Raw genomic sequence first — 27,321 nt, 5'->3', positions numbered from 1 at the left:
TAAGTGGCACAAACTCACACAGTTTGTGAGGAGCAGCAGTGAAATGAGCTGCTCTGAGATGGAAAAACACTGCGTGTGAGCACAGAAAACGCGCCTGAACAATTCTAAATAGCTAAATTGTTGCACTTAAATCTGTTTTGTATACTATTCTGATGATAGTGAAACTTTGTAGTATGGCACTTTTTGTACCACTGTCTCCTTAAGAAGATTCGCTTATGTTTTCCTCTTTTGTAAGTCGCTTTGTATAAAAGCGTCTGCCAAATGAATAAATGTAAATGTAATTCTGGAACTCTTCGCTCTGGAACACACGGCGCCTCAAAAATTTTTAATAAAAGCACTTGCATAATCACTAAGCCATATAGCGATTTCAATTTTATTTAGATTTATTGCTCAACATTACTTGAGCATTTTATAATTTGCATGGCTGAATTTTGTCTTCCTCTTATCTGAGTGACCATGAATGACGGAGTATTTTAAATTAATCCATGCGATCACGTCGACTCCAGAGAATTAAGCAAACTCAATTCAATATCTCAACTTTCCACATCCACCACAACCCGTTTGCCTTAAGGAGTTAGAAGTACAGTACTGTCGCTTAAGATATCAGTAAGATGGCAGGAGTGGAAGGGGGGGATCGAGCAGGATTTTGTGTTGCTGTCGATTTGCAGTCTCTTATTAATGATAGGCACATTTGTCAATCATACCCGATTGCTATTTGGGGAATTAACCCAGCGCTAAGATTGGTCGAACTCTTCTTTTGCCATTGCTTGATTTGAGTACTGCGCGTGAACAGGAGTCACCAGGTTTTTGCGTAGTTTAGAGTGACAAATCATACCAGCGTACTTTGAGGTCAAAATGCATACCCGCTACACAAAACGCGTACAGGTTGGCAGGTCTGCCATTATAGTGTTTTTTTAGACCTTGAAAGCCTGTGTTCATTGTTATGTGATGATGCTTCATCTCTTTTTGTTTCCAGGGAAAAATAACAGCATGCTCGTTTGGAACGACACAAGGGTTAGTAAATGACAGAATTTTCATTTTCAGGTAAACCTTTTCTTTAACCTCAAAAAAGGTTTGTCATATAACAACAGGACATGACAGTACCTGAGTGAGCTGGGCCTGGTTGACTTGTGGCTCTCTGCGGGTTGTCGAATTGCTGCCCTCCTCTGCAGAGCTTCCGGCAGTGCTTCCGTTAGCAACTGCAGGCACTCCTTCTGCAACTACTGCACCTGTTCCGGAGGACACGGTTGCTGCTACAGCACTAGAAGAGCTGCCTTCTTCATCAGGTCGAGCAGTGCCTTCCCTCTCTTTGGCCAGGCGCTCCTGGATGATGGGTTCTCCTCGCAAGATGTGGCACAGAATGGCCAGCATGGATTCTGCCATGCGCCCACCATAAACCTTCAAGGGCTTACGGTTCCACAAGTTACGGATACAGTTGAATGCAGCCTAAATAAAGAGTGGGAGAAAGTAGAATTCAACTGCATTAAATCAAATAGAACTTCAACACTATAATACATAATTAAGACTTACATAATTAGCATTTATACCTTCTGAGTGACGATGAGGAAGCGCAAGGCGCTGAATTGTGGGGTGTTGAGCGTTGCTCCAGGCACTTTAGCAGGCAGAGAGTGAGGGGAGTCCAGCACTGTGCTGGGGTTCACCATCTTCTCCACTAGCATCAGCCAGGCATCAAGGAACTCCCCTGTCCCATCAGGCAGCTCAAGATGTTCTAGGCCCTCTGACACAGGCACCTTTCCTCCCATGGACAGCGCCCAGTTAAATGTCCTGATACAGCATTAGAAAACAGAGTTATGACTTATTAAAAATATTTTGTATTAAACTGTAGAGAGTTATATTAATCTAGTATTCACTAAAAGCAATCCGTAGTCAATGAAAAACTTGTCAATGTTTATTCACTGCAGTAATCGCAAAGATGTTTGCATGTCTTTCTAAGCTTTCGTTCTATTCCATGAGTTTTCCAAGGCCACTGTTTTACCATTTCAAATTCTCTGATATTTTCAGGTTTTCCATGATCATGCACTGGACTAGTAAACAGTAAAGAGGCCCTCTCCACTCACTCAAACAACGCATCATGGCCACCAGAACAGAAGAACTTCTGCAGCATAAGATGGTATGGATACTTCCTCTCATCAAACAGCATGGGTGATGTGAAGCCAACAGAGCAAATAAAGAATGTCAACCTGAATAATGGTAGAGAAGCACATTAACACTTACTATAGTCTCATACACCTCCAGCAATCACAGGGCTCAGACAAGGAAGTCTGTTTACATTTTCCAGATAGCAGCTCCCTTTCCAAACCCATCTTTAAATATGTTGACAATATGGTCTCTACATAATAGTGTGATGTTTGGTATAAAGCTGCATGTATACCACACCTGAAGCGTGGTGTGGGTGTGTAGGGAGGTGGTAGCCAGCTCAAGCCCTTTGTGAGGAGTTTAGTCAAAGAAGAAGCGGTGGCCCGTGCAGCCGGTGTTGGAGCGGTGCCCGTACTGGTAGTGTGGTGAGAGCGCCGCTGACGGACAGGTGAGCCCACACAAAGCTTCACCAGCAACCCAAAAAGCTCTGCCAGAGCCCTGCCCAAACGTGATGAGGCTGCGGACATATATAGAAAGACAAACCAAATAAACAGCAGCTTTATAATTACTCCAGTGCAAAATATTTTTTGAAAGAGGGAAACAGAGGATGATCTTTTTCTTTATTATTTAAAGACCTTTTCTTATTTCTTGTAATGGTAGACTGCAAATGGCTAAAATTAGGCAAGACAGCTCCTCAAGGCTGATTAAGACAATTGCTCTAACCTGAGAGCAGAGGCTTGATTTGCTTGATGCGTGTTGCCATGGCAGGGGTGAGTTTGGACTTGGCCTTCGGGTCAGTGGCAGTGGGCTCGTCCGTCTCCATGGGAGCGAGGGAGTCTCCATCCAACCCCATTCCCTCAAGCAAACCCTGAGCAGAGGGGTCCACCCCCACAGATGGGGTCTCTGTCTCAGCTAGTGGAGAAGGAGAAGGTATAGAAAAGAAAAATACATTATTGTATAAGGAACTGAAGTGGAATGGAGATAAAATATTTTTTTTCCTTGGTTTAAATAACTAAAAGATAATAAAAATAACAGGTAAATAAAGAATGTCTTATGAAGATGCTATTTTGCAGCACAGCCACAGTGCGGTATTGTTTTTCTTACCAGTCCTTCTGCCTGCAGCTGCTGCTATGCTGCTGGAGGGTTTGTCCTCCTTGGGCACAAGTTTCTGCATGTCAGCCTGACCAAACTCGCAGCCAGGGGGCAAACTACAAAACAGACACAAACACATCAGAAATAACAATCATGAACATTCTGCATTAGTTAACACAAATTGACAACTAGCTTTTTAGACTTGGCATAATTTTGTATTGTACTGTACCAAATTCTGAAAGTTTTATTTAAACCATGGAATGGATTTGTAAATTCCAATGCCAAGGTGTATGTCTAGTTAATTTATGTATGTCAAGTTAATTTATGTTCACCATTTGTTACAAATTCAGGTGTGAGATGAAAGAAGTACTGACCTGTTTGGTGTACAAAGGGACAGCAGCACAGTGCTCTCCCACACCAGAGAGCAGTAGAGCTGACTTAGTTTGTTCAGAACACTAAGACCCAGCTGAGAGCCCCACTGGTTCACCGAGATAGCACGGATCTCACTCTGAGAGAGGAGGAATGAGACACGGTCATCGCCACTGTTACTGCTCACATTCTAACAACCCATACCTCAAGACTCTACCTAGTACTCAAACCACATGAATATTTGTAAAGGCAAAACTTTTATGAAGAGCAGCATGTATACCTGTCCAACTCTGCAGGTGTGTACGAACATAAGGATGTAAGCATGTGCTGCAGTGAGGGCGTGCAGCAGTGGGGTGGCAAGAGCAGAGAGTGTTGCATCAGTGACGTGGCCTGCATTGGCAAGCTCTCTAAGCAGCACAGAGCCACCTGGGACCTCAATGGGCCGATGGAGAGGCTCCAGAGCAGTCAGTATGCTGTCCAACTGACAAAGACCCTCCTGGAGAACCTTTGGCTCATGGGACAAAGTCTAAACCACAGTGAGAGAGAAAGTGAGGGGATTTAAGTATTTTGGATCAATCTTGTTGACATTAAGTGAATTAAACAAGGAAATGCATCACTGAGACCATAGCAGAATACCTGACAAATATGTTTATCCCTGACAAAAAAAAGCAATATATCTTCCGAGTAAATCTCAATCTCACCAGTATAGATTTGCAGACACCTGCCACAGCTTGGCAGGCAGCAGAGGTCGGAAAGTCTATGGGCAGGTTGGGCAGCCCGAGGATTGACACCAGAGGTAGAAGGCCTTTCTGATTGACAAACTCCTGACAGTGGTCATCTGTTGTGTTATTACTAAGAATGGACTCCACAAATTTCATCTAGAGCAAACACACACTATAATTTAGCTCTGGTCCTTGTGAGAAAACTAAAATTCATAATAATGAGAAGATCGAGTATAAATAAAACAAAATACAGAGGACTTGAATCATCGCATACCACATTGAGGATATAATCCATAAGAGGGATGGGGATTCTCTCCTCTGTGCCCACCACTCTGTAAAAAACATTTATTTGTTAAAAGATATAATCCAATTACTAACATCTAAATCAATATAGATCTTCTCTCTCTCACTCTCACACACACACACACACACACACACACACACACAGAGAGATAAGAACAGCTTAGGTTCCTAAATGACACAGTGACAGCAAGGAACACCATATCAACATCCACCCAGATAGATATAGAAGATATTTTGATGGACTAACTGTCTGTTGCTTTCTGGCTCCCCCTGCTGTTGACTAAACGTATGTAGAGCATCTTCCTCCTCCTCATCCTCACTGGATGCCTCCTCTGCAGCGTGGTTGGAGCGGGCTGGAGGCACAGTGACAGTTCCGTCCGCTTTCTGTATGGAGGGTTTCTGGCATATGTACTCAGGTGATCGGCCTAAGTTGCAAATCTCTTCCAGCAACTGTTAAAAGGTCAATATAAGACAGAAATCAAATTCTAGGACACAGAATGAAAAGTTGAGTTCAAATATGCAAATAACATTGGATTCGGAGGTCTTTTCTAAAGACAAAATGGAAAGATATTTCAGCACTAGCTGCTTTACCTTGATGATGGCTGTTGTAGCATCGGTTTTCAGCGTGGGCTGGTGTCGCATTAGCTCATCAACAGCACTGCCCAAGTTAGAGGCGGTGTCACCTGTTTCACAGAAACACATTAGCTGTTATAAACACATTCCCTCTATCACCAAACACAACTGGTTTAAGGAAAATTGTTTTCCAAACCCATGAGTCAATTTCTTCTGTGGAACGCAAAAGGAGTTATCTAGCAAAATGTCTAAGCCACACTTTTCCGTGTAATGTAGTGAATGGTGACCAAGTCTGTCCCTGGTCCCTATCCAGTTTCAATGTATGGAAAAAGAGCTTTTTCTGCAAAAACTTTTCTTTCTCTGTTCCACAGAAAAAAAGAAAGACATATGGGTTTGCAACAACATGAGTCTGTGTAAATGACACAGAGTAGGTCATTTTTAATTTTGGCTGAACTATACTTTTCACCTCACAATTCACTGACTGAAGAGCAAAAGGTACAACCATAGGGGCCACTCACCTAGTGGGTCAGAACTACGTCGACGGCGCATGGCTGGCAGGTAGTCTGGTGAGAGCAACACCTTGAACAGCCGCTCGAAGGGCTGGCATTGCACAAAGGAGTGCAGACCCCGGGCATTTAGGCACAGGGCACTGAAGACATTAGGCAGGGATCCCAGCACCTCTCTGGTAGCAGGGACCTGCAGAAACAAAAAATTAGTATAGGATGGCAATGGGAGAAGGGAGAAGAGAGAACAACTGAGATGGACAGTAGCAAAGGAGGCCAAGGTATGCACTGGGTGAAGTCTAAAAACTTGTGGATTATGTAAGAGGGAGGAATACAGCAATAGAGAAGTGGTTACAAGAACATTAGGAAAAAGGGACATAGAGGGTCTAACAGGAACAGAACCAGGGGTGATGAAAGATGTTCGCTAGATCAGTTTTTGAAAGAGACAAAAGATGTTTTGAAAGGAAAGCATGAATGGACATAAGTAAAAACAAAAGAAACTAAAAGTAAAAGATGTTGATATTGGAAGAGAGAAAGAGAATGGCAGACTCACATCTTTGATGAGCAGTGCGTGTAGCATGACATCAGTGAGACCATTGTCCTGCAAAGAGGACAGTAGAGAGGGCTCCTGGAATACGAACACTGTCACTACTTCCGTTGCTGAAAAAGAGAGAGAGGACAATAAGAGAAAGCCTACAAAACAGGTGAAGAAATCACACAAGTTTCAGAGCTTCAAAGTAATTAGAACTTAAATTCACAGTTTTTAAAAAGGCTGTTCTTTCAACCGCACTGCCCTGGGACTGTCTATTAATCTACTATATGATAGGAGACTTTAAAGCTAGATCATGCATACGGATATGCATATGGCGTTCAGCTACAATTTCAGAAGCAGAGGCACCGTTACTTGTGCTTACCCAGGAGAAACAGTGAGGGTCCATAATACTCTGCATTACTGATGATGTGTTTCAAAGAGGTAGGGAGGGACCCATCCATTACTATAAAGAGAGAACCAAGGCAATAAACATCATGATCACTTTCAGCAAATTAAAAACAAACCACCCTCACTGCCAACCAATGTTTGACAATTATAACACTTTTAAAAACTACAATTTTTATACCATGACGAATGCCGTCAGAGAATGCAGGGTCCTGAATGGCTTTCTTCAAGAAGTTCAACATAGATTTCAACAGAGCAGCTCTCTGAGGGATGCACTGCACTCCTGTTACAAAAGAAAAAACATCTAATTGTCCAGTTTCTCCTGTACTAGGCCTATTATAAAAGGAGACTAACAGACTTGCAAGGAAGTGTAATTGTTGTACCTGCTCTGGGGGTGCTGGCTGCATTGCTCTGTGCTCGAGTGTCTGTCTCTGGTCTGGAACCAGAAGAAGTGGAGGGGCCAGGACTGCTCTCCATGGCAACCTCTGACACTACAGAGACAAGAGTAACTTCAAGTAACAGGCAGTGCAGACTAAAATAGAAGCTTTCAAAATATGTTAAGGGTGATTGCATTGAACCATGGGTATAAAAATAATCCACATGCTGTCATTACATACAAAAACACAAAGTGGAGATACAAAGTCTGTCTACACATATACAGTCTTGAAAAACACTTTTTTTTTTTTTTTTTTTTAAAACAGTTCACACAAAAATGTAATTCTTACCATAATTTTTTATTTTTTTTTTAAATGAGAGGAACCATCATTTCATCTAAACAGCCATTGTAGACATGTGGAATTAATATTTCAAAGAAATTAAATAAAAATCTAATGCATGTTTCCCAAAGTTCTTTCACTAAATTAACACAAGGGAGAGTAAAATGAAAAAATTTACATTTGTACTTATTTATATTTAACATACATGGAAGCTCAATAAAAATCTTATTTACCTATATTTTACATATATTTTTACTAAAACATTTTTCTTTGAGAATGAACAAAAACTACTTCACTTATTTTTTTTGAAACCAGATGAATATTGCATAGTACTAAATTATTACTGTGGAACCCAGTCAAATTTATTATTATAATATAATACTGAATTATTATTTTCAGGATAAGATTTGTTAAAGATAAAGGTATATATTTCTGTCCTATAGACCTTATTCACGCTAGTGCCATCTTTGCGTACACACTGCCAGTGACAGCGCGAGACAGCGACACCATCCCATTCATTTTCAATGAGAGCTGCCGACTTCCAGCGAAACGAGCTGTCGTGACCATTGGCGACCAGATGTGGGCGTGTCCAGCGACGCGACAAAGTTGAGACAAGTTTAACTTTATTTGAATAAAGAGTGACAGCCAATACGAGAGAAGATGGTAGAGCTCTCGTGATCCTTCTCTCTCAGCTCCTGCAGTAATGGAAAGATCAGGGGACCCACCCTCTAAAGCAGATCATCAAACTGGTTCCTGTCATCTAGCCACAGCTCCTGCACCAGCCGGTGGTACTCACCGTGCTGACTCCGAGATTTAATGGTTTTGTGGACACAGACAGACCGGCTTTTGCGTTTTCGCCGCAGATAAACAGCCGCTATGGCAGCAAAGTTTTTTGCAGCAAGAAAACTGATTCGCTATCAACAGCAATGGAATGGCATCCGTGAATGTCATTTATAAACGTTACTAGGCAACCAGTAGTGGGAACGCCCACTAGCGACCTAACTGCCAGCCACTGGCGACCTGCAGCGTCAAAGTCGCTGGCAGTGTGAACACAGCTTTAAGGTCTATTCAATGGGCTGTACTGATGTTTAAAGTGTTTTTGGATCATTCCATGGAGAAAACCATGAAACAATATCTATCCAGCATACAAAGAACTCAAGACAAAATGAGTTGTGGAAAATCAGATTTCATCTGGGATCTTTACACTATACCTTTCGTGCCACTGAAGAGATTTTAAGTCTATCCTTCACAGCCTCGTTATTCCAATAAAAATAAAAGATGGCACTAGTGTAAGTTCTTTCACCCAAAACTGGGGTTTACAGTAATGTTTATTTCACCTTTATCAGGAGAATTTATTTTGAAATGGAAAGTACAATGTTTGTTTTGCATCTTGTGAACCGCTGTCAAACTCTACTTTAATGTTCCGCATATGTAGATTTGTATAATAACTTTATAGCGGATACTTGCACTAATATTTGAACCAACAGTACTTCACAATGCAGGTGAACTGTGCTAAAAACATTAGCCCATGAGCCCCGATGCCCCCGCACACAGATCAACGCGTCGCCGTTTTTTTTAAAGCGCACACAGACTAAGTTTATCAGTCTATAATCGCAGACTTTGGCAGTTAACTTGTTGATACACACCCCCTTCTTGAGCACAAACCATGAAAATGACATATCTGAACTTAAATGGTTGTATTTACTTTGGAGTATGGACACAGCTGTAGTATCTTTTGAAAGACACTTTGGGCTTTATTTCCCAAGTTTCAGAATTAATATATGTTGTTATTTTTTAAAGTTAGAGAAGCTGAAGTTTATAGTAATGGAAATATTTTGTGCTGAACATGTTTTTATCATCTAAAAAAACAATAATAAAAGTTCCAAGACAACCCAGAAATACAATGTTCTCAAAGCCACAAGTCTAAGGAAGTTATGTTTCAAATTTGAAGATGATCTAACAAAAAATTAAGTTCCTGCTAGCTTGTTTCTCTGTAAAAAACACACTGTTTTCTCTGAGTGGTGAACTGGATTCATCTTGCAATCGCGTTTTCATAAAACAGGTATGAAGTCCCGTTTTGATATTGCATGTTTTCATTTGTACTCCAGGCACAAATAACTAAATTGCGGTTTCTGGTGAACTGCTATCGTGAAACAGTGATCGGATATCAATGTTGAACTCTTAGACCTTTGAAAAGATGCATAATTTGTTAACACGAATTACATTTATAGATAGTAAATGATATATTAAAATGTAAGCAGAGTGACATCACTACCACGTGCGGGCAATTGCTTATAAACAGGTTAAATAATCATATATGAACTTATCTCCATTTTGATGTTATTTTATTAATTATATAGCCCTGAAGGATCCTGAAATTAGTCTACGGATGCACTATGACAATGGCGAAATAAAAGGCTCATTAAAATCATTGCGATATTCATGATATTGATGAATTTTATATAGTCAGCAAAATCATTGCGATTACATCATGGGTATTCGATGTATTGCCCAGCCCTAATTCCAAGTGTTTACGTTTATTTAACTCTTTCCCCGCCAGCGTTTTTATAAAAAAGTTGCCAGCCACCGCCAGGGTTTTTGACGATTTTCGCTAAACTTTAATGGCCCGCAGAATATTTTCTTCCATGAATATATGAAGATGCTATATATCACAATAAAGATCTGAGCCTCTGCTTTTAGGCAAAAAAAAAGATTTTATTTATCTTCATTTGTTCTTTTTTTATTGCGACTTGAACAGAGGTAGGTTTTGTCAAAAAACAACATTTCAGACAAAAAGCTGAGAAAAAGGCATGTTTATGTCTGATATTTTGAGCTTCTCATACTCCACTTCTTCATGTTTGAGACGATCGCAGTCTGTTTCTTTGATCAAAGAGTTGCGTACTCTTTCAAAACATGCGCAGGGGTCTTCCTTACCGTATAACACCTAAAACACGGAAACCCGGAAAATTCCGTGTTTGGCGGGGAAGCGTTTTTTCATAAAACACGGAAAATTCCGTGTTTGGCGGGGAAAGAGTTAAATATGGTGCCATTTACAGCCAAATGCCAACTCTCATTGCAAAACATGATGCAACAAGATTGAATATGAGAAAATGCTAATTAATTTTGAGAGATACAGCAAAGAACAAGATTTTCAGTGAATAATAATTTTTATTCATTAATATTCTGGTCCTTTCCTCAAAAGCGACTGCATGGTTTCAGAAGAATGTAATATAATGCAAGAGCTGTTCTGACTACTTTTAATTATTTATTTAAATCATTATTAATTATATTGCTATTTTGAAGCTTGTCAGTGCCCATCCCTTCACATTTTCATTGTATGGAGAAGAGCACCTCGAGACAATCAGTTCAACAGACGTTTTAGTGTTCCACAAAGGTCATGCCGGTTTGGAACGACATATGGGTGAGTAAACGATGAATTTAAATATGGTATCACATGTAGTAAACTTGACAGAGGAGGTACTAACTGTCCATATCAGTGTCCATGTCCTCTGTCTCAGTAGCTGTGCTAGGCCTCTGGATCTTTGGTTTGATAACAAAAGGGCACTCTTTCCTGGAGAGGTCAACCTCATGCTGCACAGAGAAACAATGGGGTCACATTCCAACAACAAAGGGGCAGAGGGCAAAGAGCTGAAGTTTCAATGCATGAACATGGGACTGAACAAGCTGTGCTGGGAGGCTTTCAGTACCTCCAGTCTGCAGATAAATATTGAGAGGCCGCCATGGGACTGAAAAGCAGCCATGTCTAGATTTGTGATGAGATCCACAACTCTCACTGCCCGCGTCACAAATGTGATCTGGTCCTGCTCATCCCCAAGGAACTTGATCACCTGAAGTGGCATGGTTCACAATAAGTCCTCACAGAACACGACTCATTAAATTATCCAGATTCATAAATGAGGGAATATAGAAGGTGAAGAGGAAACAGAAAAGCACAAACCTTTAGCAAGGCCTCCATCATACCACAAGATACTAAAGCCTCTCCACCTGCATCGTAACTGGCCAGATGGTATAGGAAGGAGAAGAGGGCCGTAGCAAACTGGTGTGGATACGGCTCCATCAGTGGGTCTGAAACCCCAGGCAAAAAAAACAGAATGTCATCAAACCAAACACCCTAGAAAAATGCAGAAGTACCAGACTCAAAAAGAGCTAAAATTCCTTCTCCTTACCAATCATAGCCTGTATACAGTTGCGAACAAGCACAGGTAGAAATCCATGGTAGGAGGCTGTGCCTGTGCAGTCAATAATGTTCGAGAGTTTTGGGGTCCGCTCCAGGTGGACTATGGACGTCAAAGTACGCAAAGAGGCAGCCTTGATGTCCTGCAATGTAATATTTTTGAGAGGTCATCAAAAATATATAACAGGTTTAAAATACATTTTATCTAAAAGCATCTTTTCTCATTGCACAATGATAATAAACTTGAATCTAGTCTAATACTTATTTTTCTGATTTTAAGGAAAGTGCATATATAAATGCATTATTAATACATGAGGGAATGTAAACTTTGCATACACTCTATACAATGAAAAAGAAATATAGATGCAATATGGTGCTAGAGCAATAAGAACAGTTGAGAGGCTACCTACCACCAACTGTTTGTCTGTGATCTGAAGCACATCCACTAGCTCCTCTATAAGCCCATTGTAGAGTATGCTGTTGGCTGACTCTTGAAGGGCATTGGAGTACACTGCAAAAAAAACAAAAAAAAAAAAAAAACATATCCACCTTAGCAGACAGAAAGCAATACCTTAGGGCTGCTTCATGAAAATAACTGCATGTCCTCATTTTGGAGGCTACCTCAGGAGTCACTCACCGAGAATGGAAATGGCATGTAGCCTGGCTTGCACGGCCTGCAGTCTCCTCTTGTGGTTGGAAAAGCCATGTGCCAGACGAATGTGTGTGAAAAGTAATATTTGTTTGTCTTTAGGGATGATGTACATTGCCGTCAAAGACTGCATGATCTCTGATGGGCTCTCTGAAATCTAATGGTGCACCGGGGAAAAGCAGAAATTAGATTAAAGTGTAATCAATAGCTATCAAAGGCCAATGTGCTTCCATTAACTATTCCACAATGGATGGCAATGAAAACAACCAGCAGACCTCACCTTATCAAGTTGTTCGATATGAATGTAGTGTAGTGTGTTGCTGCTCGCCTGTTGAGAGGGCAATTACAACAACAAAAATGTTGAAAACAATGTTAAAAGGCTTTACACATAAACAAATGAGGAAAAATCATTTTATCCCAAAAGTATGTTAAAACAAAGGGAAGTCTGACACCAGGCATACCTTCTTCTCAACTTTGACCTCAGAGCTAGGTTCTGCATAGAACTCAAAGTGCAATGTGGTGGCACTAGGTGGATACTTCTGCACAGCAAAAAGAGACTAATCAGAATTAACAAACATACGAGAAATGGCTTAAAAAGAAAGAGACTTCAGACACTTAAAGCTGGAGTGTGTAACTTTTACTGTTAAAATAATTTCTCTTATCCAAGCTTAATATGCAGAGACAACAGCAAGTAAGCCATTTGAAGGTTAATTTTCTCAAACTGTAAACACTGTAGCACAGCAACAATGGATGGCATTTGCGCATTACGAATCACATTTTCTCATAAAAGACTCAATCAAATGAATTGTACATACAGTACACAGTGAATATGGCATTTTACTTTGAAGTTGTACTCATGCGCTTGTGCAGATCCAGCAAGAGCAGCAGAAATCTACTGAGAGTTTAAACACCATGAATCACCTGCTTTGATTATAATGGACTGACTATCTTGATATGTGAATTATTAGAGGAACATTTGATCCTTATCCTGAAGTTTTGATTCTCTTTGATGGAATACGCGCTTCAGCGAAAGATATTAGAAGAGCGCTGGATGGGAAGAAAATGCTGGATTTTCGTGAGGTTCGTGAATTACATCTGTTTAAACGAGATATCTTCATATTTGTGGAACATATATGACAGAAGTGTTAATTATATTAACTTTTTTATCATTAAACAAGACAGTTAAGAGATACAGAGAACTGTTGAGGAGAGAGATAAAGAAAGAAAAAGGCAAGCACTTCAACGCGTCATGGCTCTGATATGCAGACCGTTTAAAAGAGACCGTGTTGCACACTGGTCTATTGTTGTAGTGACAATATGAACTGTGATTGTTCATTTACATGTCAGACACTCCTTCACATGCAAGCAGGCAATTCTTTGCCCCATTGTGGCCTTAAAAAAAAAAAAATTGGCCGATGCAATAATTAAATTCAGAATATCGTCCGATTTATCTGCCTCGGTAATATATAGTGGTTATTAGCAACCACTAATAACAACTGCAAAAATTATCTGCTCTGGTTTTGTTAAACAAGCACCATTTAAGCATAAGGAACAATTATCTTGTTATATGTAGCACTTACAGTTCAGAAGAGCCATCTGACTCATGGTTCACTGCCGTTCTTTTAAATCCAACATTTTGAACAAGACGTCGACTTAGCCATCGAGGGATTATGGGATAGTTAATTGTCCAGTCGACCAGCAATTCAGAATATTGCAGGAAATAGTAGGTCATGCAGGTATTTCTCGCTTTCAGCTTCATGAATACTGTAGATTTGGACATACTATTCCATTGGCATACTATATAGTAGAGGTGGCGCAAATTCTTCTGTTTGTTTTGAGAGACCCGTCGATACCGACATAACATTGATTCAAGCCATAGCGTAAGTTGGGGCAGTGACTTTCTGTTATTTAAATCTACAGAAGTCAGGGGCGTATTCAAAAAAGCTGTTTGAAAACAAACATTTATATTTGCAATTTCCGTTCGGTGGTGCAGAAATTACACACTTCAGTTTTAAGAAGCTGGAAATGTAACAAGTGCTTTTGCCCCGTTTACACAGTTACATCGCATAATAAAATAGAATTGAATTTAATAGTAATAACATACCGACATCGGCAGGTCTCTGCAGCACTCAGCAAGACCAAAGCCATTCTCTTTCCCACCCCAGCTCTATAACAGGGAAAACAAAAAACTCAGGAAATGGTGTAGAATGAAAGACAACAACCCTCAAGCTAAAAATGTCAGTCTACTACAACCATGACAGCACCTGTCTGTACAGAAACAGGTCATCTTGAAGCTTCAATATGAACGGATACAAAACAATGACTTCAACAACTTCCAATTTCAACAAGGATTCAAATGTACAAACTAGAATGAAGGTGCTATTCTTTAAATAGCACCACTGACAACATTTTTAGAAATAAGAAAGTGTGTTTTTAGGATATTACACGCTGGCACCGACCATGCATATCAAAAGCCTCTTGTTTTGCAGTATCTTTATTGTCTTCAATGATCAATGCTTTTAAAAAAAAAATTTAAAAATAAAATTAGATCTCTAATACCTCAGCCAAATGTTGCAGACGAGCGAGCAATGGACTCCTCTTATCCGAGCCCAGTCTAGTGATGTAGTTGGAACGTTTGCTGAACACATACAGGAGATTCAGCACAGAGAGAACCACCTGCATGTCACATGATGCTAGAAGAGTGGTCAAGTGCTACAACCACAAAAGAAAACAGAAATGGTCAATGTTAACTCTTGAAGCCGCATTTAAGGCTAACAGAAGCGGATGCTGTTGGACAGGGCTTGTGGTACCTCTATAGAGCTGTACAAGTGTCTTGAAAAACTGTATTCGATCAACAGTGCAGTGAAGTTGAGCACCGCCAGTAATAAGGCTTTCAGCTGCCCATTCTCTGGCCGGTCACACACCAACAACCACGACATGTTCTCCACTGTTTGCCCCGCATCACAGAGAATGCCATCAAAGCGGTCCAGTAGGTCCACCCAGTGGTACAGCTCACACTTTCAAGAGAAACAGGCAGCCATAAGAGATCAAACCTCAAGTATTGCAGGGCCACTAATATGGCACAGTCTTATTTCTCACCTTGCCAATGTTCCAGGTCTTGATTTGCTGCAGTTCCAGCAACAGCTGTTCATCGCTGCATCCCTTCAGCTTCTCTATGAGAGTCCTGCAGTCGGCAGGCTGGAGCACAAGATCATGTCAACAATGAGGAAACGCTTCAGTGCACACACACACAAAATCAAATATGGATTATACACAGTAGATATTCCTGCATACTGACCGCTTCAGTGGGGGTTTTCTTCAATTTGCTTCTGTCGACCTTCATGGTCACTAATTTCTACACTCTGTTCCTGCAAGAAAAAAATTAATTAGTGTGTGCGAGTCAAATGAACAGTGAATAATATTAAATGACGTACTACACCATGGCATTTAAACAAACTTAGCACTATCAAAGAAAAAAGCCAATGAGATGCCACACAGGATATTTGCACATTCATGAATAACCAACGAGACAAATGTAGGCCTAAATGCCACCATATATATATGTCACTGTGAACATTCATTATGTTAAGGCAAGTGACCATTTAAACTCAAAAACCTAAGACAAAATTACTCACTGTATGTGATTTGGCAATTCCAACTTAACGGCATTTTTCATGTGCAAAACCTACAACAAAAGAGAAAGATTAAAGTGAAATTCTCCCCAACAGTGAACTAATAAAAGCACACACTCTCTAAAGTTTATGCAAAGCTAGGCCTTTTTCACAAATATATTTCTAATGAGCAAAAACATTAATCCTATACCAAGTAGTTGTTTGGTTGAGAGGAAACAGAGTAGAGACTGACAATAAGCCAAGGAAAAAATGACAGCTTGGGAACCAACAACCCACACTGGTTCAGATATGGGGCATAATTTCTGGGCACAAGCAATCTCTCTTCTCAAGCATGTTCTTAGTGAACCGATTAACCGAATACATTTTATTTTGCTCCTTCTGAAACAAGAAGCTGTTAATGTTGGGTTTTAAGAATCTTATTCATCACTGAGAAGCAAAACTTATTTAGGACCTTGAACTCGTTCAAAAACACGCACTGGCCTGTGATCAAGCAACCTGACTTGAAAAATTAGCCAAAAAAAAGCCTCGTTATCATGACAAAGCTGGCACAAAAACTTCATCTAACTCCACAATTATAATGATACTCCAAGTACTAAAGACAACAGTTTAGTTGTTAACAGAGAACCAAACTATTATAAAGTCGACATAGCAACACAATAGCCATCAACTGAACAGCTACTTACCGAGTACCAAATATTACAATGACATTAGCCAACCAGACCTTTCCCCATAAACGAAAGTACAACAGTTAACAAACAAACGAACAACAATCCCCTGTGAGTGCGTGGAAAAAGCAAGACAACAACGGGGGAATAAAGCAACAATTGAAAATATATAATCAATTATTTCTAATAAAAACAGGACCGAAAACGGGGGCAATAGGCAGCTAACATGCTAGCTAGTTTTCCCTAGCTAACAAGCTACCGCAGTCAGCAAGCTATATTTTGCGTATAAACGTTGTCATTGCTAATAGACGTAGTTTAGTTTTTTTAAGAGCACAAATAAAAGAACGGTAGCCGGTCTTCTTGTGTGTAAATAAATATCCGCGAGCGTACAGTGAGGAAATTTGACCGTTAGCCACTCATGCGACATCTTTGATTGTGAGCTCGCGGAGCTACACGTAATTTTGCTCAACATGTCAACACAAACCCGCACACCCTCAACTCAGTTTTAAATATTTACCAAAGACTTTATTCAAACAAGCATTCACCAGGTCCTTAATATAACCGTCGACTGTCAGAGAAATATATAGAAACGAAGCTACGCAGAATGATCCATATTTTCCCTCAAAGCTGCACACATGCTATGGTCTAATCTACAGCCCGGCTCAGCCCGGCCTGCTCCAGCAAACACGCTCACTCCTCTCTGATGTCTCCGGCTCACAAAACAGCGTCTGTCACCGCGTTCACATACTGACACAACCGTACCGTAGCGTATATAATTCACACATTTCCAGAAAACGCTTCTGTCTGGACGAAGTGTGGCTGGTGAAGCGCAGGGTGGCGTGGTGAGGAGATGCTCGTGCATGTGTTGGTTTGGTGGGTTAGCTGAGAAATGCTGAATAATATCTCGCTGAATCATTCCGCACTCGGGCCTACCATAACACTGACTTCCAGCGGACGGCTCGAGTTATCACTTTTTAGTGTTGCAATTGTGCGTAACAACATTTGTGGTGAACGTGCCGTGTCAGACATGATGCTAAAGTCTACTTTTTTGGAGTAAAAAAATACTAACACTAAACAGTCCATTAAAAGGTTAGTTCATAGTAAACTCTAAAGAACAGAAACACAAAGCTATATAAAAAAAAAAAAAAACAACTGTAGAATATTCTGACACCGGAGTGTCTGTCACTCACTACAATGACATGAATAATTTCCTTTTATTCCTAAATTGAACATACGATCAAGGTTTCCCATATTTTGTATACTGTCATTTTCCCTAAACATGTTGTCCTTGACATTTTTGAATATCTTAGCTCATTAGACCTGTTTTCAAATCTATCATCTAATGGCATATATTTGTACTTGCTTGTTTTGATTATCATAATCCCCCCTGGAATCTACACCCTGTCTCTATCCATCCATCTATCTATCTATCTAATGGCGTAGAGTTGGCTTGAAAATTGGGGGAGGAGGTGTTTGTACTTTCTTGTTTTGATTATTGAGGGGGAATCTGCACCTTTGTTTCCATCTATCTTTAATAAAGGCTATGCAAGAAAATTGTCTGGGAGTGCTTTATTGTGGAAACATCTTAAATAATGACATTTTCCCTCATAGAAAACTATAGGCCTTATATATGTCTCAAACAGATTAGAATGGGGCCACATTACATTTTACCTTGTCATACATTTAAACATAACAGGGGGTCAAGACTGTTATGACATGCTTGACTTGAAGAATTAATCATGGGTCTGAGCATCAGTACAGAGAACACAGTTGTCTCATCCAGTGTTTTGGAGATGACTTTTGAACAGTCTGAGGCGACGACGAAGGAAAATTCAGAATCATACAAGCACACATGCTGCAGAAAATCTCAGCTTGTACATTTCACATCAGCACATGCTAGCTACCACACAGGCTTTTACGTCGCGATCCAATGATGGACTCCGCTCTCACCCATGGTCAGAGTTAAATACTAATTTCCCTTCCGTTGTTGCAGCCACGTTCAATAAATGTCGACCATTATTATGGAGATTGTGCCTATGGTATGTACATACATTAGATAATATAGGTGTGTGCGCGCGCACACATCGCGCGTGCCTACAACACACCACAATGCTAGACAGTCCGACTGCAAATTAAAAATGGCGGTTTATGTTAGTAAAGTGCCCGGTCTTTGCATCCAAACACCCATTTAACTAACAGTATTCACGCACAAATTATACGCAAACCCATCTGTTAGTATTAACAGTCCTCCAGAATCAGCCACAGTCGCCTCTGCCAAACAAAGAATAATTTAAGCTCTTACCTCGGTTGCGCCTCAACATAACCTCTCCATCTTACAGCAGCGACTGGAGATGAACATATCGCGATATTTCAGTCGGGTCTCTCTTCTCCAATAGTAAGCTGCTGCAGACACGCAAACCGGCCCCTTGAGTGAAGTATTCCCAGACAGAATCCTAAAAAATATTACAAAACATGATTAAGTACAGGGGCGTAGCACCAAATTTTGGGCCCTGGGTACAAACCATCTTGCTGGGCCCCCGTACCAAATATGTATGTATAGAAAACTGACTTCTAAGGGGCCCCCCCTGCCTCGGGCCCTGGGTACTCGGTACCCTTTACCCCCCAAGTCCGACGCCCCTGATTAAGTATAATCCATTTTCGGACAGACTCAACTCCCTTTGTGGATTTCTTGAACCCTTAGATACCCCAAACGCTTTAGCCCTTGTGTGGGACCAATATTCAACATTTACTGACAGAAAGGCGATACAATTATTAGGGGTCCAAGCACCGAAGATTGTCTTCTTCTTATTATTCTTCTTATTATTATCTATTATTATTATTATTTCTGCCCTAAAAGTGTCTGTGGCTTCAGAGACCGTAAATCTAAAAGATACCAAAATTGGCAGAATGGTTCCCACTGTTTGCTCCACTTCAGGACACATCCATCGGACACTAGGTGGCGCTATTGCGAGAGAAAATATATATATATATATATATATATATATATATAAATATATATATTTATTGGGCCAAATAAAAAATTAAAATTTGATCTAACTATGGAACGGCTGGGCCGATTGACATGAAATTTTGCATGCAGTGTTTGTGTCAAAGGTGCCATCTAGATAAGGACAGTCATATACCTAGAAAAACATGGCCGCCATCAACAAAATCTTATTTTAGCAGCTATTTGATCTAGTCCTAGTCTGTTCACCTGATTGGAACCAAACCAGCGCAGAAAGATTCTCTGGAGTCCCATTATTAATAATTATAAAAAAAAGTTTTAACATTCGATTCAATGTCGCAAAGCTACACCAAAAAGTGTGCCTTGCCACTTTTACTTCAACAGTTATAACTTGAATGGAATAAGATATTTCCACAACTTTGAGACACTTATGTATGGGGTCATTCGGAGGACATTTGAAAAAAATTGCATACCTTTGCCTCTTGGTAGCACTATAATAGTCAGGAATGTAAAAAATACAAAATCTGTGTGATAGCGCACCTAATGTTTCTCAAAATGTAGGCACTTTAACATTGTTTTAGTTAAAAAAAAAAACATTCCAAAAAATCCCATAAACTTTGCATTGTGTAATATTTTTACGGATCATATCTCCGGATCAGAGTTTCATAGAGAAAGGTGGGAGGACTCGTTTCATATGGCCAAGCAAGCAGTTTTGGAGCATTACATGAGATTGGGGGTAAGATGTATCCCCGGGGGGTAAAACCGGCCCACAAATGCCCTATAAGCATACTATGGCAAGGGTCTCGCCCATAAAAACAATAGTTTTTTTATTACTCTGACAAGATAATGAATTTTGTGGGATCATATCTCCATCGTAGAGACATAGGGGCAGGCTCATTTTACTCAAGCTACCAATCAGTCTTTAAGTATCATCTTGGAAATGGCGTAGCCACACCCTAGCAACCATTTATGGCATCCTAGCAACCAGCCCATAGACTTCCATTCAAAATGGCTCAGAATGATATCTTCAGAACAGAACGTCGTAGACACTTTGGGATTGGATCTTTTGAGTCAGGTTAGTAATCAGCCAATAAGAATATCTCTGGTCACTTGCTAGCAATGCCCTAGCAACCATTTAGAGCACCCTAGCAAACAGCCCTATCAACTTCCACTAAAAATTGCTGAGAGTGATATCTTTGGATCAGAATGTCCTAGAGAAATGATGGTTGGATTGTTTTACTTGGGTGAGCAATCATTATTCAAGTATCATCCTTAGTCACACCCTAGCAACCATTTACACAACACACAAACAAACCTGTTTTTATATCATTGTGGGGACTATCCATAGACTTCCATGCATTTTATGGATTTTATACAGATCTAGTAATAATTTCTTTCCCCTACCACTAAACCTAACCTTTACAGAAACCTTTATATATATATATATATATATATATATATATATATATATATATATATATATATATATATATATATATTGTCTTATTGTGTATTACTATATATTTTCTATTGGCTTTTTTATTTTTTTATTATTATTATATCTGTCTTGTTGTTGTATTGTTTGTGCACTAGAAGCCTCTGTCACCAAGATAAAAATTCCTTGTATGTGTAAGCACACTTGGCAATAATGCTCATTCTGATTCTGGTGATGTGCAGGTAAAAGGTACTATAATAAAAGGGTGGAACTGTGTGTATGTAAAAAGGGTGTAGAAGTGCCTTCCACTTTAGATGAAGGTGAATATTTATTTCCCCAAATATGAGTATCACGTCTCAATTCTGAGTCTGACAGTGAGTTGTAAGAAGAAGATGAGATTGACCCTCAGCCAACTCCAGGTCCAGCCCATCAGCAGACAGCCCCAGAACCAGATATGCATTCTGTGCATATTGCTTGTAATTGATTTACACTGGCGCCCCAAAAGTTTGGAATAATGTACAGATTTGGCTCTTAAAGATACTGCAGTATAAGGACCATCAATCGATGTGTATGCGGTCTGCACATAAAGAAAAACAAATGATGCGGTGTAATATCAGGGTTTACAATTCTATGGATACATTCCTGATATTCAATATTTTGAACAATCTTCTAATCAAAAGCATCGCCATCACAACTTCATTATGGTCTGCATATTTCTCCAGCAACTTTTAATGACCAACTGAGCTTGATTATCATCTAAAATTTATTTTAGCTTCAAAATGCAATTGTATATTTTCTCGGAAGCAGTAAATGCGGTCCGAGGAAAAGAGGGTTAGATTTAAAATATTTAAACGTTTTAAAATGTTCAAAAGCTTGTTTTCTGAAAGTGAGCAGCATTGGAAAAAATAGGTCTGATAGTTTATAGTATTGAATAAAGTGCAGAACTTTCTGAGAGTCATTCAGCTGACTTTATTCGTGTACAGAACACGGTAAGGCTAATTTAAGTTTGAGAAATGAAAAGGCATTTATAGGTCTAATTTCTCATTTGATAATTTAGTTATTTTTTTAATTTAATGCTTTTTTCGTTTGGTATGAATTTCTTTAATTTAATGCTTTTTTGGTTTGGTAATTTATTTTATTTAATACAGGGGATTTTGCTGGCATTTTTTCAAAAGTAGACTAAACAATAATTCAATAGAATTGGGCTGTAAGTGTAAGCTGTAAAAAAAAAAAAAAAAGAAAAATAAAATACAGGCTTAAGCTTTTCACCTAGTTTTGTGTATTTATTCACAGAAATGTTTTTATTTAGTTTTTGTTGATATGTTTATTATTCTTATTATTCTCATTTTACTTATTATTATTATTATTATTATTATTATTATTATTATTATTATTATTATATGTTGGGCACTTGCTTTTTTAATCTTTTGTAGCTTTAGTTTTGTAAAGAAATTCATACATAGGCACAACTTAGACATATTTGTCTACACACTATTTTCATGCATTTCAGCAAACTATTGTATCAAGGGCCTCGATGTATCAAACTGTGACAGTTAAATTAATTTCCATAAGGGGTGTAAAGTAATTGAGTAATATTTTTACTCAAATTACTTAAATTACTTAAGTATTATACTTAAGTATTATTTTGGGGGATTTGTACTTTACTCAAGTGCAATTTAAACAGAATCTTTGTACTTTTACTTAATTACATTTTCAAAGAAAAAATAGTACTTTTTACTCCTTACAATTTTATTCAAATTTGAAAAGAACTCATTACATTTTTGTACATCATTTTCTTTCTCACTGGACTGAAGCCGCCATAACACTACATCCAAAAAAACAACAGATGACAGGCCAGAGGTAAGTCATTTCAAATGGAGTGTCGCACTGCGGTTGTATGGAGTTAGGACCATCTAGGCAGAATTTCATGTTGTTGTTGTTGTTGTTGTTTTTAGGCAACTATTAATTATAATAAAAACTATAAACCAGCAATGATAATAGGCCTGATAATAATAATAATAAAAATTATGGAATCTGAATGAATATAAATGATACATTTTATTTAATTCATCCATCTGCTCAAAAGCAAGGTTTTTAAGCAAACCTCAGAAAACCTTCAGAAAACCAACATTACTAAATTTCTTCAAAGCTTCATTTTAATTATTATTAAAAATTTTTTATCTTTCTCTATGTCTCAAGGGGCTGGGTGCTCTGACATCACAATTCGTGAGTGCCTTCTCCCATGCAATGAAAATTGCGTTACTGAGGCAACATTTTAGCTAAATAAAATGATGTGGCTCATTACACGTCTCAGGGCAGTTCCGAAGTGAAATGTCCAATGTGTGGTGCTAAAAGCGAGTGAAATGTTCTCCTGAACAGATGAGGTTTTTAAAGTTAATGTTCTATTGAGATTTAAATCAACAAAACCTTCCTACACTAAATCTTAAACCTAAACCTAACTGATAGTGTCAGAAAAGCAAATGTGACATTAAAAACACAATTTCTGAAGCAACCACGTCATTTTGTGGTGCTTCTGTGACACTTTCGGGTCACGTGATGACTTGCATGCTTGCACGACTTGTACCCAGGTCCTATGTTTAGCATATGCAACACTATGAGTTGAGCCACCATAACATTTTATCACACTAAAACAAGCTTGTAAATGTAGTTGGTTATGTAATGCAAATGTTAAAATGAGTCATGTGCTATAGCAGGAGCGATTCTTGGGTCAGAGCTTTAGGGGTGCTGAGCACCCAATGAGCCCCACTGCCACCACCCACCCTCTTTTCACACAAAAATATGTCTATTGAAAAATAACTTTATCATTTTTACATTGGTTCAACTAACTCCAAAATCCAGATTTTGTTTCCTTTTTTTTTTTTTTTTTTTTAGACCTTTTCAGAGCACCAGCTTAATTGTGAGAGTTCACACAGACAGCCCCCTTAACAAACACAAAACCTTCTTCACTCAGCTGGTTTTCCTGACCGTTAACTCCATGTGCCTCCTTTTGTATCAACAGTCATCAGATTGGTTAGATTAGATTCAACTTTATTGTCATTGAACAAAGTAACAGGTACTTGGACAACAAAATGTAATTCATCTTCTGTAAATTATTTACAAAAAATGGTTCTTGAAAGGCTCTTTTTGTGTGCTAAACTGAGTATGAGGGTATTGAGACAGCTTTAACTGTTTAGGACCAGTGTCCTTATCCCCTAAGTCTGAACAGCTCTCTTCTGTCTCTGCTGCTTTGGCTTGGTGGTCTCTATGTTGCACTCCCTCTGTCTCTTCATTTCTTTCACTAGTCAATTCCCTCTCATCCCTTATGGACTCTCCCTGTTGTTTTCCTCCTCCTTTATCATGAAAAAATGTGGTGTAAAATAATGTTACAAAAAGTAAATGTAATATAGGCTACTTAATGCCAATAAGTTAGTATAGGAGTATGAGTAGTTACTGTTTTGCTTGCCACTATTCACTATATGTCAATTTATTGTTGTTGTTTCCTCACCTGGTTCTTCCTGCATGCTCTCCCTTTCCCTTTCTCCTTCTCCATCTCCCTGACTTGGCACTGACAATCATACACAAATATATTGTAGGCAGGAGAGATGAGGTCAGTTTGTCATGTCACAAAAATGTTATGGAGACCATTTACAGATTCTAAGGATATGATCAAAAGGCACACAGAGGCGTGCCATTTTAAATGTGTTTATTATTATTATTGGGCTTAGAAACTTTTTTTAAATCACAAATTCCTTTCACAAGAGAAGCTGTATTCTCCATTGAGGGTTTGAAATAAATAAAAAAAATAAAAGCAGGGGACCATTGCCTAGATAAGTAATTTGATACAACAACAGATAGCTGGTTTGCATTATCTGTTAATTTAGCTTAACACTTTTCAGAAGAACAAAAAACAAGACAGAGGTCATTATGGACTGTCCCTAGTCTCTCACCTGAATCTGTCTTTTTTCTTTTAAAGAACTGTTGTATGTCCATTGCTCACTGGCAGGACACACACACACACACACACACACACACACACACACACACACACACACACACACACACACACACACACACACACACACACACACACACACAGAGAGAGAGAGAGAGAGAGAGAGAGAGTAATGCTAGGAGTTCAGGAGTTAAGCCTGGTTCAGGTTAAATCCTCTGTGTGTGAGGAATGAATAAATACAGCGTATCAGTACAAGGTCCTCCCCTTCAGCCTGTCTCTGTCCCCTCGCGTCTTCACGAAGGTCGCAGAGGCGGCTCTTGCCCCGCTATGAGGAGCAGGCATATGCATACTCAATTACCTCGACGATTGGCTCATTTTGGCCTCCTCGCAGGAATTACTATGCACACACAGAGACCAGGTGCTCGGGCACCTCGGCCGTTTAGGGTTTCAGGTCAACTGGGAAAAGAGCAAGCTCACCCCGGTCCAGAGCATCTCTTTTCTCGGTTTGGAGTTAGAGTCAGTCTCAATGACAGCACGTCTCTCCAACGAGCGTGCTCAGTCAGTGCTGGAATGCCTCGCTTCTTTCGAACCAGGCACCGTTGTCCCTTTGAAACCTTTCCAACGGCTCCTGGGGCATATGGCATCCTCCGCGGCGGCCACGCCACTGGGGTTGATGCATATGAGACCACTTCAGCATTGGCTCCAGACTCGAGTCCCTAGGCGAGCATGGCGCCACGGCACGCCGGCGTGGAAGTTACCCCGCCTGCCGCCAAACCTTCAAACCCTGGACAGACCTCTGCTTTCTACGGGCAGGAGTACCCTTGCAGCAGGTGTCCCGTCGCGTTCTGGTTACAACCGACGCCTCCAAATTGGGTTGAGGCGCCGTGTGCAACGGCGCGCAGCCGCAGGCCGGTGGAACCGAGGCCGCTGCGCTGTCACATCAACTGCCTAGAGCTGCTGGCCGTTTTTCTTGCCCTGAAGAAATTTCTTCCGTTGATTACGTGGCAAGCATGTCCTAGTCAGGACAGACAGCACCACGGTGGTGGCCTACATAAACCGCCAAGGCGAGTACGCTCCCTCCACATGTCACAGCTCGCCCGTCATCTCCTCCTTTGGAGTCAGCAGCGACTGGAGTCACTGCGCGCCACTCACATCCCTGGCAACCTCAATGTGATAGCGGACCGCTGTCAAGGCAAAACTTGCCCGGCGGAGAGTGGAGGCTCCACCCCAATCGGTCCAGCTGATTTGGGACAGGTTCGGCAAGGCCCAGGTAGACCTGTTTGCCTCCCAGGAAACCTCCCACTGTCCACTCTGGTATGCCCTCACAGAGGCTCCCCTTGGGACAGATGCTCTGGCCACAGCTGGCCCGCGGGGCTGCGCAAATGCAGCTTTTCCCCCAGTGAGCCTTCTTGCACAGGTGCTATGCAAGATCAGGGAGGACAAGGAGCAAGTCACTCTGGTGGCCCCCTACTGGCCCAACCAGGCGTGGTTTTCGGATCTCACGCTCCTCATGACAGCCCCTCCCTGGCGAATTCCCTGAGGAAGGACCTTCTTTCTCAGGGACGGGGCACACTCTGGCATCCGCATCCAGACCTCTGGAATCTCCACGTCTGGTCCCTGGGCCGGGACGCGGAGGATCTAGCCGGCCTACCTTCGGCCGTCATAGACACTATTAACCAAGCCAGAGCCCCTTCGACCAGGCATCTTTACGCCCTGAAGTGGCGTCTGTTCATGGACTGGTGTTCTTCCCGAGCCGAAGACCGCAGAAGTGCGCAATTAGGTCAGTGCTCGTGTTTCTTCAGGAGAGGCTGGAGAGGAGGCTGTCCCCTCCACCCTCAAGGTGTATGTTGCGCTATCGCTGACCCACCATGACTACGGTAGACGGCAAGTCTCTTGGTAAGCCACGACTTAATCGTCAGGTTCCTAAAAGGTGCCCGGAGGATGACTCCCTCCGGCCTAACCTGTTTCCCTCCTGGGATCTCTCGGTCGTCCTTATGGGACTCGGAGACCCCCTTCGAGCCGCTTGACTCAGTTGGACTCAGGGCCCTCTCTCTCAAGACCGCCCTGCTGATCACGCTCGCTTCCATCAAGAGGGTCGGGGACCTGCATGCGTTCTCTGTTAGCGGCGCTTGCCTGGAGTTCGGTCCGGCGGACACTTTCGTGATCCTAAGACCGCTGACCGGGCTACGTGCCCAAGGTTCCTACCACACCCTTCAGGGATCAGGTGGTGAACCTGCAAGCGCTGCCCGGGAGGAGGCAGACCCAGCCCTTTCACTGCTGTGTCCAGTACGTGCCTTACGTATTTACCTGGACCGCACACAGAGCACCAGGCGCTCTGAGCAGCTCTTCGTTTGCTTTGGGGGACAGCAGAAAGGGAATGCTGTCTCCAAGCAGAGACTTCGCCCACTGGGTTGTCGACGCCATTTCCCTGGCTTATCACACCCAGGCCGTGCCCCCCTTTGCGGGTCCGAGCCCACTCCACCAGGAGTGTTAGCGTCCTCGTGGGCACTGGCTAG

The 27,321-nt window shown here is 40.8% G+C and overlaps 1 protein-coding gene across 8 annotated transcripts in view; it reads right to left on the bottom strand.

The window, feature by feature from the left end:
• The window catches only part of LOC127628477 (E3 ubiquitin-protein ligase HUWE1-like), a 79,978-nt gene extending 61,184 nt beyond the window's left edge, over positions 1-18,794 (bottom strand). For 7 of the 8 annotated variants that reach the window (XM_052105237.1, XM_052105230.1, XM_052105234.1 and 4 more), the window contains exons 1-32: positions 18,756-18,794; positions 15,792-15,841; positions 15,455-15,524; positions 15,256-15,354; positions 14,967-15,173; positions 14,716-14,868; positions 14,261-14,323; positions 12,618-12,695; positions 12,437-12,484; positions 12,145-12,313; positions 11,918-12,018; positions 11,500-11,650; positions 11,271-11,398; positions 11,020-11,160; positions 10,798-10,903; positions 6,980-7,087; positions 6,778-6,879; positions 6,574-6,654; positions 6,213-6,319; positions 5,675-5,852; positions 5,175-5,266; positions 4,831-5,033; positions 4,555-4,612; positions 4,260-4,436; positions 3,839-4,084; positions 3,564-3,697; positions 3,202-3,305; positions 2,821-3,009; positions 2,398-2,614; positions 2,079-2,201; positions 1,548-1,785; positions 1,105-1,446 (exon numbers count right to left, since the gene is read on the bottom strand). In XM_052105237.1, coding sequence (XP_051961197.1) covers positions 1,105-1,446; positions 1,548-1,785; positions 2,079-2,201; positions 2,398-2,614; positions 2,821-3,009; positions 3,202-3,305; positions 3,564-3,697; positions 3,839-4,084; positions 4,260-4,436; positions 4,555-4,612; positions 4,831-5,033; positions 5,175-5,266; positions 5,675-5,852; positions 6,213-6,319; positions 6,574-6,654; positions 6,778-6,879; positions 6,980-7,087; positions 10,798-10,903; positions 11,020-11,160; positions 11,271-11,398; positions 11,500-11,650; positions 11,918-12,018; positions 12,145-12,313; positions 12,437-12,484; positions 12,618-12,695; positions 14,261-14,323; positions 14,716-14,868; positions 14,967-15,173; positions 15,256-15,354; positions 15,455-15,499 — 4,188 coding nt within the window. In that variant the 5' untranslated portion in view covers positions 15,500-15,524; positions 15,792-15,841; positions 18,756-18,794. Of the gene's footprint in view, positions 1-1,104; positions 1,447-1,547; positions 1,786-2,078; positions 2,202-2,397; positions 2,615-2,820; positions 3,010-3,201; positions 3,306-3,563; positions 3,698-3,838; positions 4,085-4,259; positions 4,437-4,554; positions 4,613-4,830; positions 5,034-5,174; positions 5,267-5,674; positions 5,853-6,212; positions 6,320-6,573; positions 6,655-6,777; positions 6,880-6,979; positions 7,088-10,797; positions 10,904-11,019; positions 11,161-11,270; positions 11,399-11,499; positions 11,651-11,917; positions 12,019-12,144; positions 12,314-12,436; positions 12,485-12,617; positions 12,696-14,260; positions 14,324-14,715; positions 14,869-14,966; positions 15,174-15,255; positions 15,355-15,454; positions 15,525-15,791; positions 15,842-17,215; positions 17,358-18,755 lie in introns of those variants that run through there. The other variant, XM_052105231.1, reaches the window with a different exon arrangement.
• Between the last annotated feature and the right edge of the window lie 8,527 nt (positions 18,795-27,321).

The sequence above is a fragment of the Xyrauchen texanus genome, chromosome 35 (genome assembly GCF_025860055.1).
Source record: "Xyrauchen texanus isolate HMW12.3.18 chromosome 35, RBS_HiC_50CHRs, whole genome shotgun sequence".
Taxonomy (NCBI): domain Eukaryota; kingdom Metazoa; phylum Chordata; class Actinopteri; order Cypriniformes; family Catostomidae; genus Xyrauchen; species Xyrauchen texanus.
Note: the sequence above shows the minus strand (reverse complement) of the source record. Positions and strands in the feature narration are given on the sequence as shown.